Source organism: Melopsittacus undulatus, chromosome 11 (genome assembly GCF_012275295.1).
Source record: "Melopsittacus undulatus isolate bMelUnd1 chromosome 11, bMelUnd1.mat.Z, whole genome shotgun sequence".
Lineage (NCBI taxonomy): Eukaryota > Metazoa > Chordata > Aves > Psittaciformes > Psittaculidae > Melopsittacus > Melopsittacus undulatus.
In genome coordinates, this window is record NC_047537.1 from 3,807,561 (window position 1) to 3,825,022 (window position 17,462).

At 48.3% G+C, this 17,462-nt stretch overlaps 1 protein-coding gene across 1 annotated transcript in view; it reads left to right on the forward strand.

Moving 5' to 3' along the window:
• The first annotated feature begins 1,598 nt into the window (after positions 1-1,598).
• LMX1B (LIM homeobox transcription factor 1 beta) overlaps positions 1,599-17,462 on the forward strand; it is a 99,647-nt gene continuing 83,783 nt past the window's right edge. Inside the window, exons 1-2 of the mRNA XM_034067392.1 lie at positions 1,599-2,111; positions 2,443-2,629. Coding sequence (XP_033923283.1) covers positions 1,973-2,111; positions 2,443-2,629 — 326 coding nt within the window. The 5' untranslated portion in view covers positions 1,599-1,972. The remainder of the gene's footprint in view (positions 2,112-2,442; positions 2,630-17,462) is intronic.

Here is a 17,462-nt window from a genome sequence, read left to right on the forward strand (position 1 = left end):
TGCCCTTCGGTTTTGATTGGGGTTTTTTTCTTCCCTTTTTTTTTAAATTAAGAAGTTACGAAAACTGCTGCAGAAAGAGGAGCTCTAATTTTCCTCGCAATTGTAGAAGATAATTTGATGGAAGCCCCGTGTGATGGAGAACACGGAATCCGTCCCGAAAAGTAGGAAAGGAACATAAAAAATTAATGTGAACGAGAAGCTTTCTCTCCACTGATTGAACTCTGAAATCTAAGCAGCTTTTATCTTGATCTCAGAATTAAATAATCATATATTATTTTTTCAGCATTAGCTGCAAAGGTTTTCAGATTTGTACTGTCCAGAACAAAAACCAAATATGCTCCACTGCCGAAACCCCTTTCCAAAATATTTAGCTAAAACTTAAACAAGAATTTCTTTGAGAGATGTTTCTGTACGAAAAGGCTTTATCTTAAGACCCAGGGAAAAAAAGCATTAAGTAATTCAAGTTAACACTTGTCCCGCTTATTAAGTATCAATATTTTGGGAGCGTTACAAAACAAACTCCCTTCCCTCGGCGGGGTCACGGCATATCGCGGGTCACATTAAGAAACCCCGCGCGGAATCCCGCCCGGATTTTCATTTCCTCAGATTTAGATTTTTAACGGTATCGGCAGGAGAAAACCCCCAACAAGAAAACCGAAAGGAACGGGAAGCCGGGGTCGCGCAGCCGCGCTGCCCCCGTGCACGGCGGCCGGTGGGGATCGCCTTTCCCGGCCGTTGCGGTCCCGGACGGGGAGCAGAGAGCAGTGCGTTACGGTGCGGTTCCTTCTGCACGTTGTCCGTGGACTCCCGCACCGCACGCACAGAGCTTAGCGGTACCGCTCCCGGTAAACGCCGGTTCGGGAACGCCATAATCTCTCCCGGGCCGCCGTCTCCGCGGGAGGGTTCCGCAGCTCTCGGGCCACTGCGGGCAGGAGCGGGGCCTCCGGACGCTTCTCCGGGGCCACTCGTGGGCAGCTCCGCCACGACCGCTCGGGGCTGCCCACCAAGAATTCCCCCATCCCTGCAACCCGTCCCGCGTTCCCTCCGGGACCGGTCTCACAGCCACCACCCTCGGGACACCCCCACGTCCTCGCCGGACCCGGCCGCCCTGAGGGACTGTCCCGCCGCCACCTGCCCACGGCCTGGCGGGGGACGCGCGCTGCTACCTACCCCGACAGGGCAGGAGCCGGGAGCCGCCGTCGGGCCGGTAGCGGGGCGGCTGCATCCCCGCTCCGCCGCGCTCCTCGGTGCCGCGCTCGCTCTGCCCCCCGGTCCCAGCCCGATCCGGTCCCGGTCCCAGCCCCGTTTGCCGCTCCCTGCGCCGGGGTGAGCGGAGCCCGCCCGCCCCGCGCCCCGGGCGCCGCCGCGCTTCGGGGGCCGCGGGGGCCCGGCGGGGCCAGGGCACTATTTGACGTCGAGGAGACGAATCACCGCGGCGCAGCGATACGGCGCGCACCAATGGAGTTCAAATGTCAGCAAGTTTGAGGAGGGGTGAGGCACCGGGGGGTGTGTTCCTCCGCCGCGGCCCCTGCTCTAAACGGCGCGGCTCCTCGGGACGCCGCATGGCACATGGGCTGCGGAGCGCCGGGGAAGCCCCGCCGCCCCGCCCGGCCCCGCCGCTCCGCCCGGCCCGGCCCCGGGAGGGCCCTCCGCGGAGGGCGTGGGGCTCCGGCGCTGCCGGCGAGCAGGTGACACCGCGGTCTGCCCTGTGCCGTGTGCGCGGCATGTGCGCGCCCGCTTAGCGCGGGCTGCCCCCATGGGCAGCGGCGCCGGCTCCTTCCTCTGCCCCCCGTCTCTGGAAGTGCAGGCAGGAAACGCTCCTCATGTCTCCCAGATAAAAATAAAAGCGACTCCCTCCTCCCGGCCGCAGAGTGCCCCCGCGATCGGCCAGACGCGGGGCTGAGGCGGCCCCGCCGCCCGGCAGCGCCTCTCCCCGCCGCCCGGAGCGCTTCTCCCCGCCGCCGCCCGCCCCATGGATATCGCAACAGGTCCCGAGTCCTTGGAAAGGTGCTTTACGCGGGGCCAGTCGGACTGCTCAAAGATGCTGGACGGTATTAAAATGGAAGACCACCCTCTGCGCTCGGGTCCGGCCACGTTAGGAGTGCTGCTGGGTGAGTTGCCGTTCGCTTCTCGGCTGCGCCTAAAGCGGCCCCGGAGCTTCGCGGTGCCCGGGGCCGGCTGCTGCGCGGCCCGGCCGGACTGCTGCGGCCGCCTCGCCTCGGGCTGCAGCAGGGTGCGGAATCGTCTCACCGACGTTTGCGGAGTGCGGGTTCGGCAGCGGCCGTCAGGCTCAGTGTCGCTGAGCTCCCGGGGCCGGGGCCGGGTTTCCGCTGCCCGCTGACTGTCCTGTGGCCGGGAAGTGGGACAGGGGAGTAGGGCCGGGGTCGGGACAGGGGATGGGGGCCGGGACAGGAGCTTCACGCCGCTGTCTGCCGTTCGCAGGGTCGGACTGTCAGCACCAGGCCGTCTGCGAGGGCTGCCAGCGGCCCATCTCGGACCGGTTTCTGATGCGGGTGAACGAGTCCTCCTGGCACGAGGAGTGCCTGCAGTGCGCGGCGTGTCAGCAAGCCCTCACCACCAGCTGCTACTTCCGGGACCGAAAGCTCTACTGCAAGCAGGACTACCAACAGTAAGAGCGCGGCGGGGCTCAGCGGGGCCCGGCGCGGAGCCGCCGCCGGCGGGGAGCACTGGCAGCCCGGCACGGCACGGCGTGGCGCCGGGGGCTCGGAGCGTGTTTCAGAGCGGGCCGCCGTCCCGAGCCTTGCGGAGCTGGGAATCACCGGCCCGGGCCCGCGGCTGCTGGTGGCGGCCCCGGCAAGCGGGGACCCCGGCAGCGGGCGGGACTGGAGAGACTTTGAGCCATTGCGCCCATCCTAAGCAGGGAGCTGCCGCCTGCCCCTAGGCTCTGCCGCTGTCCGGGACCCTGCGGCGCCGTCGGAGCGGTCCGGCCGCGGGGCAGCCCGTTTCGGCCCGGCTCAGCTCCGCCCGGACAGCTCAGGCAGCGCCGCTTTCGGGACAGCCCCGCAGGGCCCTTCTTTCTGCGGCGAACCCCTTCCCACCGCCGCCCGCAGCTCCGGGACATCCACGGAGCGGAGCGGTCGGTGCCGGCTGCCCGGCGGCGGGGCCGTCTGTGCGCTGCCTCGGGCTATCCCGACAGAGCCGCCCCGCCGAGCCGAGCCGCCGCCGGGCGCGGAGGGTGCGCGGGCGGCAGCGGGGCCCAGCCGCAGGGGCCGGCGCCGGTCGAGGCTCCGCGGCCGGGCGCGGCAGGAGGAGCCCGGCGCTGGCCCCGGCCCGCCCGGCCTGGGCGCTTTCTGTGATTTAGGCTTTATCCCCAAATGTCAGGCTTTGTCGGGCGGCCGCCCCCCGCCGCGCCGCGTCCCTGCGCGGAGACAGAGCCCTGCCCGCGCCGCGCTTGTCCTCCCCTGCAGAAGCCCACTTCATGCTTGTCACCGAAATTGAGGATCCTTTTTGTGCCGGGAGGGGGGCGAACATGGGCACTTCAATCACTGGGACATAATATGGCTCTGCTAGAAGTCTGGCAACAAACAAAGAACAACAACTATTGGTTTGCATCAACTTTTGTCAGGCATTCAGCAGGCTTCCAGAAAGGCCTGAAGTGGCTTAGTGGCAACAATGTGCATTTCATAGCTACAGCATGAAAATCCATCTCCATGGAAACTGGTAGTAAATGCTAACATGACATGCTGGGTATAAATATTGTTAGGGTTATAACTCTTGTATAAACGGCCGAGATAAATGTCCCCCTGTTTAGGAATTACAACAAAATGTGTTATTTCATGCTGCAGCCCTCACCAGAGACTCTTCCATGGGCCCTGGTTCTTCACATGAGAAAAGCTCAAAGCTCACTGCCGCAGCCACCCTCACTGGGCAAGGGCTTGGCATTGGCTGGGTTTTTCTCATACCCCCGTGCAGGCAGGAGATCCACAGACTTTATCTTTTACTTCTGTACAAAATAAACCACCCTATGAGAGCTGTAGTTGTAAATCAATGAAACCTCTGCCTCTGTAGGTAATACTACCTAGGTATTTTGGTTAATTCCTGAAAGGTTTAGAATAGTCTTTAGGCTACCTAAAAAAGCATCATTTGGCCATGTAGATATTTACATTAATTACACAGCCATGTAACCCTCCGAGTCCCATCTTTAGTTTCTGTGAAATAGAGGATTGTGCTTCGCGACTTTAAAAAACAAGATCACAGGCTGCTCCTTTGTAAATGCAAAAACACTTTCCTGACTGAAAATAGAAATGTCACCGCTTCAGAACATTCCGTGTTATCAAAGGTGTCCAATTGTATAGGGGGGAAATGGGGTAACCAGGCTGACGAGCAATAAAAAGATATCAACATGTTGGCCTTTGTTGAATCCCAGCACCTCGCGTGACATGACATGGTCACCTGCTGTGTGTGCCCCTCCGGACTGACAGCAGCAGCGGCTCGTGGAAAGGGGAGGGCAGGCACCGTAAATCCAAATTTGTTTTCCATGAAATTTTATTAGTCCAAAAAAGCAAACACGTGAAAGTGCGCTGATGCTGTTTGTGTGCTTCCCCTGCCTGCTGCCTTTCAGACCTGGAGAAATACTCTTTTCTGAGAGCTGAGGGATAAAAATAGCTGCTCGTACATGGCAAGCGGTTCTGGGCTGTGCGGTGCAGGCAATCGGTTTGATCAGTAGGAGTGTGGAGGGAGGAGTGAAGCCATGAGCAAGTTGTGCGAGTCGTCTCCAGTGTGCGGGAACAACCATCGTCCTGGGCTGTAGCGTTCTGGGGTGGAAAATGCCTCTGCACTAGGAAGCGTGCTTTGGAGTAGTGAGATATAATGGTATCAGTGCAGAGGAAGACTGGTATCAGCAAAAATCAGATGATTTTTGCTGTCCTGAGCCCTATTTACTGATCTCTTGGGGGGAGAAAAAGGGGGGGAAAAAAAACCATGGAGCATAAAGATTACTTAAATATCTTAGTTACTGAAATTTGCTTTAAATAGGTTTTTCTGTAAATAGTAATGTAATTTAAAGGTCAGATTTCTCCAGAACTCCCAGGACTATAATCAAGTGCTGTGTGTATATCTTTGGAAAACTGGTGTCTCGTCTTTCTAATGAAAGCAAGCTCTTGATGGGTCAGATATCAGACCTTAAACCTTTCACTGGGTCAGGAATGATTCCTGCCCATCCTCAGATGAGGGCATTTCACATTAGGGGGAAGGGTGAAAACATTTCTCTCTTTTTTTCTTTTTTTCCTTCTTTTTTTTTTTTTTCTTTATAAAAATGTTGCCTGTTTGAAGCTGCCCCTATGCTTGGAATGTTAGAACAAATCCCGGGGGAGATGGATTAGTGGCCCAGGCACAGTTTGAGGTAGTCAGAGGTGCCTGATAGGTGTAATTTATCACAAAGTATCATCGGTACATCAGTGGGACCGGTGGGACAAGCTGTGCATGTGTTTTGCACTGGGTTTATACAAGAGTTTCAACAATTTTTGCATGAGCACATCCCGATCTTTTGATTTAATTCAATCAGAGTACTTATTTTGCTAAAATGTAAGATTTTGAGGGTCACAGGTATGTTTGATTGCAAGTTTTTTGTAAGGGGAAAAAACCCCAGAGCAGTCCAGTGGCACCAGGGAGGCTGGCTCTTGCAAACCCGAGTCAAACAGAATCTCTGTGATTTTAATGAGAGCTTTGCCAAATGGCAGGGGGAGTGTTGCACACTTGGAACCTTACCCTTCCACTTTTTTCCTTTAGAAGAAGTTTTCTTTCTGACAAAGTGAAACCTTCAGAAGGGATATTTATCAAAAACAAGGGGTTTGCGGTAGTTACATTCTGGTTCTTTGCTTAAATGAATTTATTGATTGTACTGCTTGTAACAGTGCTTCCTGCTATAAAGCATTAGTAATTATAAATATTACATTTCTTTCCCATTTGTATATTTTCATTTGTTTTGTGATTGTGCTTTTCTGGTTTGTTTTTATCTCACTATCCAGCACTATGTAAGGATATACCCTAGTTATTGCTGACGTTAAGCAAAAAGATATGCTATGAAAAATAACCGTTTCAGGTTACATATTTCATATGTAAGAAATGCATATCATTTCTAGAAAGATCCGTATTCCTATTCTAGCTTTGCAAAGAAAGGCTGTAGAAGAGGTCAGTTATTCAAGAGGTAGGAGAGCAAACAATCACGGTTGCTATTTCAGAATGTTACGTTAATGCCTTCTAAGTTTTGCTTAGAGAAATAGTCAGGTTTTTGTTAGATTCTTCCAGATATGTCAGGCATTGTTTTAGCATCATTACTGGGTGCTGTTAAAAAAGCCTTGCTGTATATTTCTGGTACGTCTTTACACTGTTCCTCATCTGTAAGTCCTTTCTTGTCAGTGACTGGGCTTATTTTTTATGTGCAGTCAGCACGGAGCAGCATGTACCTCGCAGGAAGGAAAGAAAACGCTACGAAGCCTCGTTGCTATAGGGGAACGTTTCCCCTCTCCACACTTTGGGAATTCTTTCATATGAGTATAATACCAAGGCTGATGTTTCCCAGTTCAGTTGCGTTTTATGTTGCAGTAAGACAAAAGCTTCCTATTAGTAAATGTCTCTTATTTTTGTGACTGTTATTTTTCATCCAGAGAGAGTGCACGCATGTCTGTGGGGAGCACGGGCTGAGGAATGTAGGCAGGATCCGCGGTGCAGGAGGTGCCTTGAGCTCCCAGATTCTGCTACATGCAGCATGGACGATAACCATTTGCTAACAGGAAGGTTTTATTTGTCTTCAATTGTACTTGCTTTTCATTTTTTAAACCAAGGAGCACCAGACATGTTGTTACACTCATTGGTGCAATTGCTCCTCATGGGAACTCAGCACAATTGTGCAGGGCACTAGTGCCCCCCCCCCATGTCATTTGCCTCTCATGTCAGGCTTGTGCTTGTCCTTGTGTTGTTAGGGAATGGCATAAAAACAGAGTGAAACTTAGAGGTGAGGAGTAACCTAAGCACATGCCCAGGACAAGGAGTAATGATTAAAGTTATGTCATGCGCTAAAAATGCTTTTAAAAATCGCTGAAACACTCTGGCATTTTTGCTGACAATCCAACCAGCCCTGTGCTCTCAGCCACATCAACCTGGTTCAAAACCCTCAGTACCATCAGGTCTCCGTAAGCACCTCGACACAATCCCAAAAGCAGGAATGCTGAGGAAACGTAACTGTTATTTCTGACGTCAGCAGAGTCGCTGTAGTCGGGCTGAGCCCCCACAGGTCCCCCCTGTGCTGGCAGGAGTTTATCCCATAGCACATAGGGCAGATATCGGCACTGGAGCCCAGAGGTGCTTCCAGCTTAGTCTTAGGAAATACTTAAAAAGGGGATCTGGAATGGAGAGTGTTTTAAGAATTTGGGGAGACATTTTGGTTTTCGGCTGCAATCATGGTAACCTTATTGGACAAAATAATTGCAATGGTGGTAGGTAATTTGCACTAATCCGTGGTAGAAAATGATAGGGGGATCTTTTCGTAATACAGGCAGTATGCAATTAGATTAATAAGAGGATAATTTATAATGCTTAACTACCAACTTGGGAAAAAATAGCTAACAAATACAAAATTCACTGCAAAAATGTCTTCACTGCTGTATATAAGAAACAGGAATAATTTGTATTCTGTTTGGAAATCACATCTGTTATTTTTTGGCCTAAACTTTTGAACTAGTTCAAAGGTAGACATCATACATTTTCAACCATCAATAATATATCATGATTAAATAGCTGGATTATAATGTCTCTCTCCTTAGACTAATTATGTCATTAGTGTATTTCAGTTGTAAATATACACCCCTTTTACTTGCCTCCATTGTGGAGCAACCTATAAAGCGTGGTACGTCGTAGTGAGCTCTGATGAACTGAGGAGGTGGTTGCATATTTAGTAACGAGTAGAGGCTGGTTGATTCAGTCAGTTGTGAAGGAATATCCAGGAGTATGCTTCTCATAATGCAGCTGTGATTTTTATTTTTCATTCCAGTTGAAATTCGAATTTGCACTAAATCTGGTACTTCTTGTTGTAACAGGAATTGACTTAATTCTATTTAGTACCTCCTTCTCCTGGAATGGAGTAGGATATAGCAAATTGCTAGAGGATTGCTTGAGCTCCCTGTGTGCTCGGTGTGCAGGTCAGCAGGAGGTTTCAGTGCACCAGAAAGCGGACGGGGGCCTCCTTGGGTGTAAGGAAACAGGCGCCGGGAGCCACCGTGTTGGCTGCTCTGTACTGGGGCACATGCTTGTGCACCTCCTACCAACACACGGACCCAGAGAGGCCCACGGACATCTGCTGGTGTGCTCATGGGGTGATCCGGGGGGGAAAGAGTTAGTAAAATACTTCATTCTTCTCACCATTGCTGGGCTAGGAGTAGACAAATACATTTTCTGTTTGGTTTGCACAGAACTCCTTGCGTTGTTCAGTTCTTGTGGTAGAAAATGGTGTGTAAATATAACAGCAATATTTCATGATAATATTGAAAGGGATTTTCTGCTGCTTGGGCTGGCTTAAACTGCGTCATGAGTTGCATGAAATGCAGATTCCCCAAAAGGCTGCAAATTTCAACCGCAGAAAGATGGAGAAAGACCATTACAGTGTCCTCTATAAAGGGTGCACTAGGTCAAGCAACATACTTGCAGAAAAAACAGGGATAAATGCTTCTCTTTGCCTACGTCTTTTTTTTGCCTGCATGATATGTCATGTTATTGCTCAATGAGGTAAGAAAGCAAGCAAGTAAATAAATAAAACTGTGAAGTGAAGGGTACAGTAATCTCCAGTAAAGGTAAACAAGCTGGGTATTGCTCTTGGAAGAGTTAGTGTGGTAGAAGGGTTTTTTTGGCATGATTTGGGGATGATTGCATTACTCAGGAGGCAGAGATTGACTCATAATGAAATGACAGTTTCTTGTTCGTTGCAAAATAGAAAAACTCCGGATTTGTTCGGAAACAAAGAATAAGGTTATTCGTAACAATGTGACGTGAACCTCGACAGCCGAGTCTCCCGCAGCCAAGTAATGACATTAGAGGAGTTGCTTTGGATTCAGATGGGTGCAGTTAAGAACAGAAATTTCCTTCCTTTAAGTGAATTGGAATGGATATGTGAAGTGGGCAGGGAATGTCTATCGAATATACACCTTGCGGTTGTGGTGTCTATCTAAAGCTATGAATTTAAATTGATTTTTGTTTGATGAAAGGAATATTAGGATTTTTGTTTGATGAAAGAAGTATTAGAATTTTTGTTTTAGAAAGCAGAGGTGTTTTCTGTGTCAGGATAGTATCAAAAATGAAACAGGGAGAGAAGGTTATTTTGCAGCAGTGGGAGCTTGAACAGCACCGGTGATGTTTAGGGAACCAGACACCACTTTTCTCCATTAGTAACAAGTAAAAAAAAGTAATTGTACAACTTCATCTCTAATTTAAAATGAATGTTGAAAGTAAAGCTGGGCTGCTGAGTTTGAGAGTAGAGGCCATAAGAGAGAAAGAGAGGACAATACTTGTGAGGTAAAATGAGCTGACTTTTGGTTTTAAATATAATGCTCTTCGGTGTTTATAACATGCACTCTAATATAGATCTAAATCTTGCATCCTTTGTTCAGGCAAATTATTCACTGTTTCTAGATGCTTCTTTAAATTCAACATAAAATTGAGGCAGATATTTAACTTTTTTGTCTTTATTTATTTTTTTTAAATGCTAACCTTACATTTGCTTTATGTTCCTGGACTTGCTTTGTCCAGACCAATATTCCTCAAGTGAAACACTGTCTTACTCTTGTCTTACTTCTTGGTATGTCTGCAACTGCTTTGAACAGACCTTTGCAAACTCACCTACGTTGCTGTGTCTAATGCAGTCATCGAGAGCAGAGCCAGCCCCTGGTGTCCATGGGCCCTGTGCATGGGGAGGGCAGGTTATTGCTGTGAGGGGGGGGGGGTTGAGGAGAGGCTGGGGACTCCTGTCCCCTGTTCCTGAACAGGCAGTTCTCAAACCAGCCATTTTGCAAAACAGATTATTGATAACAAATATTTTCTCCTTTTATATGACCTGCACGTACACAGAATTGCCCTTTATTGGATGCTAAATATACCTTGTGAGCAGAAAGCACCATGTGTGGTATATTGCATGATTTTAATGAAAATTATGTAGAAACAAAACCCTTAAAATTAAGTGTCTTGCATGCAACATTGTGGATTCAGACTGTCTTGAGAAGGTAAAACGTTCAGATCAGTATTACCAGAGGAACCCAGGGTCTGTTACACCAACTGTTGTGTCCGAGATGGAAATCTCAGCCCAGCCAAACCTACCTGTGTGCTTCCCATCGTGATGCTCACACAGAACTAGGGTATTTTACTTGCCTTTCAAAAACTGTTTGCCTGTGGGCAACTGAACAAGTATACATTCGTGAGATTGTATTACAGTAAAGGAACCATTAATGTGATTAATTCCAGTGTGCTGTTTTGCTGGGTTTGCAGTTTTATAGTGATCTTCTTTATAGATACAGCAGAACTGCGAGGGCACAAATTGATAAGTGCAGTTAACACCAATATAAACAAGGAATAACGTATTTCTTGGGAATTTTATAAGGGTTTATAACCTGATGCTCCTGTAATAAGGCAATACATTCACAGGGAACACTTGTTGTGGAGGTCATTTGCTTTGCTTCCAAAACATAATGTTTTTTTAAGATGTACGGAATTTTCCTTTGCAAATGTTGACATGAACTTGTGAACATGCAATCCCTATTGACTTCAATGAGAGCCATCCTCGCTCATCAAAGGATAGAATTTGGCTCTTGATTTTACTGCAATCAGTGTATTATTTATAATGTACAAGAGTGCACATGCACCCTCCCAGTAAGAGCTAATGGAATTTATGTGCACATGCTGAGGACTAAAATCCTCCTGGTAGCTGTTAGGAAGTTTACTTTCATGTGTTTGTAACCTGGATCACCATTCACTGATTACAAAACAAAACCAGAAAAAAAACATCAATAATATTTTCTTTTGCAGTTGTTACTTTTACCATAGGTTATTATTATGATAGGAAGCAAGCAAATTTAGATTTGCAGAAGAAATCCTGAATGTTGTTTTAAAGCATTTTTAATTACAGCCGGTGCTTCCTCCTTGTTCTCTCAGACCAGTTGAGTGCTGGTGCATTCCTTGTGTGTTAGTGAGCTAACACATTTGGTGCAGTGTGTGGATGAGGACAGTATGAGCAGGGACAGTGCTCTCCATAGGTGAGCACAGAGATGGGTACCGTTGCCTGTCACAGCTGGAGTTTGGGTCACCAGGAGCTCCATGGGACCAGACCTTTGGGCTGCAGCACGATACCTGCCAAGACTCATTAGTGGGAAAGGTTACAGCTCTCAGTAACATCCCTTCCACAGAACAGTTGTTTCCAACCTGTGCGATCCTATCCTTTATATAGTCAGCTTGCCTACAGCTAGCAGTTTTCTATCACCTGATAGAGCTATTCCTGCAGCTTCCCAATGGAAGCAGCTTCTCTGGTTTCTGATTTTATTCCCTCATGTCACAGCTTTAACCCAGTTTCGTGGGGAGGGGATATGGGTGTGCTTGCTGAGGTTTCTTTTGGCAGTGTGTGTGAAATGAGGCAAGTATTTAGTTCTGTATGGTACAAAGAGGTTTATTAGCAAATCACAATGAAGTAGAAAATCGTGAAACTAAGACAAAAAATGCAAAGCAAACCACGGAAATGACCACAGAAATGGTGAGCTACCTTCAGTTAGGGCAAAGCTTTGGTGTGATACAGTCCATCTGTACATGACAGTCTGCCAGCCCCAGCACTGTTCATGAATGTTTGGGATCTTCTGCAGGCATTTCTTTGCAGTTGATGATCTGTGCCAAACTGCCTCTAGTGCAGCAGTGCCTCCCCTATTTACTTTAGTGGTGCTGTGCCCTTGGTTCTGTGGCAGATCTTGGCTGGGAGGAGGCCAACCTGCCTAGCTCATGAGCTTCATCATGAGCTTTCCAGGTGGTGAGGAGCCACCGGAGAGGTACGAGGTGCTGCAGGGAGCTCTGGGAAACTGGTGAGCAGAGGGGAGTGAGGCACACAGCCCCATTTCCACCTTGGTTATCACTTCCAGCAGCTCGGGATTCAGGTTACTCGGGATCCAGGTTATCTGGTCTGTCCTCCTTACCAGTTGAATGACGTGTTCAGGACATTGGAGCTATGCTGGCACTGCACATGAGCTCACACGGATCAAAAGGGGTTGGCCCTTCCTGGCTGTGGGGTTCCCTGTGTGTGTGGGATGGGGTCAGGCAGTTCCCATTCAGGTAATTCCTGGGCATGGGGAGGCTGACATTTCTGGCTTTTCAGGAAAGAAGGAGCTGATCCTCCCTCCCCACCCCCTGCTATTAATAATGGTGGTTTTCAGACTGAATACCCCCTCTACAAAGGTTTGTATGTACATGCAGGCTTGAGTCAGTACCTATCTGTTACACTTTTAGAGAGCTTCCTTCAGATTACTGGTGCGTGCAGCGGGCTGGGGGTGCCTGTGGAGGTTGGCAGCACATTCCTCCTGCAGCAGTCACCAGTACTGGGAACACTCCCTGTACGGAGGGGCTGACGCTGCCAGTTCATGGGCCCCAGCGGGGGCCTAAGCCAGCAAATCCCCACTCGCAGGGCTCCCATGAGTAATGCCATTGAAGCCAATTGCCCTGGCATGCAGCAGCTTGCAGTGTCATGCAAGGTCAATTTACTTACCTGACAGCAAGTGTCTAGAGGGAGCTCAGTGGAGCTGCTCACTGCGGTTTTGGAGATAGAGCTCTTCATAGGCAAAACCCACCCTAAATAGAAGTTGCAGTGTAACATTGTGAGTTGTCTTCGCAGTTGGATCTTTGGGGGCATGGGCTTCATCTGATGGCAAATGTTTCACATGTGGAGCATGACCCTATGGGTGAGTTCTCACTCACACCAGAGTGTATGAAGAAAGTGTGGTGGGGCCCCGTATGAACATTAGTACCAGCAGTGAGGCTTTAGAAACCCTTTTCCTTCATTAAACATTCTGACAAAGACGAGCATGTGGTCCTTGCTGCTCTGGTGACTCTGTGGTCCTCTGCTTGTGATTGCACTGGGGAAGTGCAAATACTGTATTTTGAGTGCTTCCCAGTCACCTTCTGGTCATTAATAACTGGAGTTCAGAGTGAGGAAGAAAGAGGGAAGAGAAAGAAACCTATCTCTCTGCAGAGGTCAACACATAGCCGGTCTGCCCTAAGTCCCAATGAACAAATTTTGCATATTGTGTGCCTCTCTCTTGAAATCTTATGAGAAAATGCTTTTCCAAAGTGATTCTATTGATGTTAATATTCTTATATGTCAGTCTGGTTTTTATTACATGCAGACACATACACAGCATCTCAACTTGGTAACAGCGACAGAGGTGATAGAGGCCCGCTGAAATTGAGGTGACTAAAGCTGTACAGAGGAAGTCCCCCGCGTTATCCTGCTAACAGAGCTTGCATTTGCACTTGGGCAGGGAGAAGTGCAGTGGCTCAAGGTGCAGACCCTGCTATGGAGGGCAGCAGGGAACCTGGTACCCTCCTGCACTGCTGGAGCTTGCTGGTGGCTGTGGGTGGATGTCCCCAGCACAGGCTGCCATGAGAGGACTGGAGGGATCTGGTTTGATGTCCTGTGCAGTCTGTCTGGGTGACACAAAGAGGATCTGAGCCCTGCCATTGCCATCGTGCCCCTTTCCAGCCCTCCCTTTGCCAAAAGGAGGGAAGGATGCTGGAGGCTCACATTGTGCTGCCTGGCGTCGGGCGGATCCTGCCCTGCATCCGCAAGCTCCAGCTTGGCGAGGGTCTGCCCTGCGGTCGGAGGCACACAGCCTACAAGCATGGGCTCTGGTGCCGTCACCCACTGGTGCTGGGAGCTGGCTGGGAAGCCTTGCTGCTGTGCCGGTGCCTCTGCCTGCCCGGGGCTGGGGCAGGCAGTACTGCAGCCTCAGCCACCTGGATTTTCATAACCTGTTTGTCTCTGAGGTCTAGAGAGGAAGAATTCCCGTGTTCCGGGCATCGCTTTGTGCCAGGGGCAATGCTGCTCTTGTAAGGTTTCCCTTTCTTGTCAGCCGAACGTGCTGAAGCTTTGCAATATCTGGGTACTTTCTCACTTTATTTATTTACACACACATATGAGAAATTATTTCCTTCATTCCTTCACTTGCCAACACTTTCCCAAGCTGCAAGGAAGCTGTCCACATGTTCCAGGGAGAGTCATGAATGGTTGACAGTAACAGTGTTGTAGCCATGTGCTGTTGGTGCTCATTGTGATATTTGTATGAGTGCTGATGCTCACAGCAGATACTACAGTGTCCTTCACCTTTTGGTTTGTGTGTGTGTTGTGTAAAGCCAACACTGGGGTTTTTAGAGATGAGATGCAGTGATGGAAGTACCTGTAGTATGAAAGACAGGTCATTGTTAAGAGCAGTTTACGAAACGTTGCAGCAGTACCACTGGAGTAAAACTATTCGAGGGAATAAATGGCATGTGAAACGCTGCAGTGATAATATCTCTACTTGGTATCGTTGGTTTGAACCTGCCAGGCTTGGTGGTTGGAGCTGCAACAAACAAGTGATTCAGCTGATGGGAGCAGAAAGCGTTACAGCCGACAGCTACTTTGTTAATGGAGGAACCAGTGGAATCCCACTGCTGGGGGATCTCCCACTGCAGCCCCTGTGCTGGGGCTGCTCAGGGCTGTCGATGCCCTGGCAGGAGCTGCTAAGGGAGAACATTGCATGGAGGAGGCAGTTCGTGCTTCAGCAGCGGCTTTCAATTGCGTCCTGTACTGGGGGCTGTGGGGACACATGTGGCCTTTGTGGGGCCCCTGAGCTCCAGGGTACCCCATGTCTCTGGGGTACACAGCTCCTGCTACTGTGGTCCTCAAAGTCGTGCTGCCTCGGCCTCGCTACCCATGCCCGGGCCAGTTCCCCAGCATGGTTCTGTGGGTGTGGAATAAATTAGCCTTGATGGCGCCTGCATTAATTTTATGTGGGAGAATCCCCAGAGATTCCAGGGCAATTACAGGGAAAGCAGCTTTGCCCAGCGTGGCGTCCTCCCCATCCAGCCGCTGCTTCCGTGGAGGAGACGGAAGGGCTCCATGAGGCAGCACCAGCACTCCAGCCGTACCCACTCCCTGCATCATCCCTCATGGCAGAGGCTGGAGCAGGGTGGTCCATGGTCTGCAGTGGGCCCAGGGTGATGGGACTGAGCACCAGGCAGTAGTAGAGCTCACTGTGGTGATCCATGTCTTACAGAAAGGTTGGAAAACAAGCCCAAGGCAAGCAAGCTGTCTTCATTTCATACATCTCCTATGAATATTGGTTGTCTAGTATAATTGAAGCCTGTTCCATTTGTGGCTTTTTTTTCTTACTTAAAAATTCAGTTCATATTTTGGCAGGGGTTTGTCTGAGCCCATAGCGGATACATTCAATGACAAGAGCTATAACATTCAATTTGTTGGATGCCACAATTAAACCTCAGCTTTTTCACCCAGCCATCTGAAAGCCAATTGCAAGTTGTCACTCAAGCAAGAATACATATAAACAAGGGCAGTACATAGCCCCGGATCCTAACAATGTGATTTTCATCGCCTTACCAGTCTTTGGGGAGTCTTCAGCTTCCATCTGGAAGTACCTTCAACCCTTTCCAGCTACGGATCTTGAAATAGCTAGAACAGAGAGAAAACCAAAATTACATGGAGTTTATTGCCATTTCAGAAGGAAAAAAGTGTTTGAAAAAGTTTATTCAGGAAGCCAGGGGAAGTTAAGTGGGAGACATTTGCCATTTCATCAGTCTGTTGGTGATAGCCATTCATGTCATAAATGGCTTGTGTCATTTGATGCCAAAAATAACACAATTTTCCTCCCCAAAGGCCTATAGGGTTTTTTTGCAATAAATGTTTATTTGTTAATAATATACTTTAAACAGCCCAGTCTTGACCTCAAGTCTCCAAAAGAATCCATCTTCTCTCTGAAAAATCCTACAAAGTTTGTGTAATTTTTTCTGGGAAGGTGTAATTGATGGCGCAGTGAAGGGTAGTGTGTTTGCTTTAACTACTGCAGCTGCGTGGATTAACTGTTTATAAGGGCCTACTGTGCTTTGAATGGCTACTTTCTTAGATTTCAGGCTTTAGTTGACAGCACTTCCTAATGGTTCCTTGGATTTGCTTAAGTTTTATCAGTAAAAATAAATTTCTCCTCTTAGCTCACCCATTGTTCTTTCCTCTTTGCTGCTCTGGAAGCATTTAAACATTCGTTTGTAGGAGTTTGGTTTCATTGATTAGCCCATGCACTGCACCGTTTCAAATGGGGATGACCAGGACAACTACCTGCTGGACCTGAGCAGGGGTTGGTCTCCTTCCACAGCTTGGTTGATTTCAGAACAAAACATGAGAGGAATCTGGGTGCATAGCAATTAACTTATATGCAATTGTATTTGATAGGCTTTATCAATTTAGTAATTGGAGTCTCTAGAGTCTAACACAGAAGTGGCAGGTAGGAAATATGTGGGATTAAATATTTGAAAGCGCAATAAAGGATTTTGTCAATATGCATAATATAGAAACTGTTGGTTTGAGAGAAACTTGTAATTCGGGTAATTAATTTATAAGACATTGTGCTGTTTCGAAATTGCCTTTCCAAAAGCTGGCATTAGATTTCCACTGGCAAAGTGTCTGTGGAATGCCAGTGACATGTGATCAGCAGGCCAGTAATGTAACAATTGTCTTTTCACTAAATCACCAACTACCACTGATTTAACCAAAGTTAAATCACATTTTTCAGCTGCTTTTGTTCTGCCATCAACCACTCTGAGCCTTCTCTCTTATGATGTTTCATGTGTACTTTTACTAAGAAAGCAAAGTATTAAGACATTTGTCAGAGTTTTTTGTTAGTCCTTAAATGAAAATGTGGTTTTCTTGAAGAATTCTGGAGAACTTATTTTTTTGTAAGATCAGCTGAGTTATGGGAGGGAATTGCACATTTAATTTCTCAAAGCATTTCAGCTGGAAGTGCTAGTTTGTTCTCAGTTAGACAGGCATATGCATAAAATAAGGAACAGTATGTGTGAAATGAATGGAATTCATTTTTTCTTTAAACATTTCACATTTGTGGAGCTACATTATTGGGATAATATGCACACTCAGATGCTTTGTGTAAACTTCACTTTAGTGGGACTCCATGGCACTAAATGGCTCTTGACGTTATAAGAATATATTTGTAGTTTATTAATTGTGACAATTATATGATGCTTTAAAAATATATCTTTTGAGAAGCATAACTTTTAGCTTGAGCTGTATTCCTGCATTAATAAGGAGGTTAATTTTACTCAGCTTCTTCAGTAGCTATTTACAAGGTAAAGTTCAGTGCAAACTAGTTGAAGAATCAGGGACCTTAGGGTGACTAAACTGTATGGTGAATGCTCACTGACTT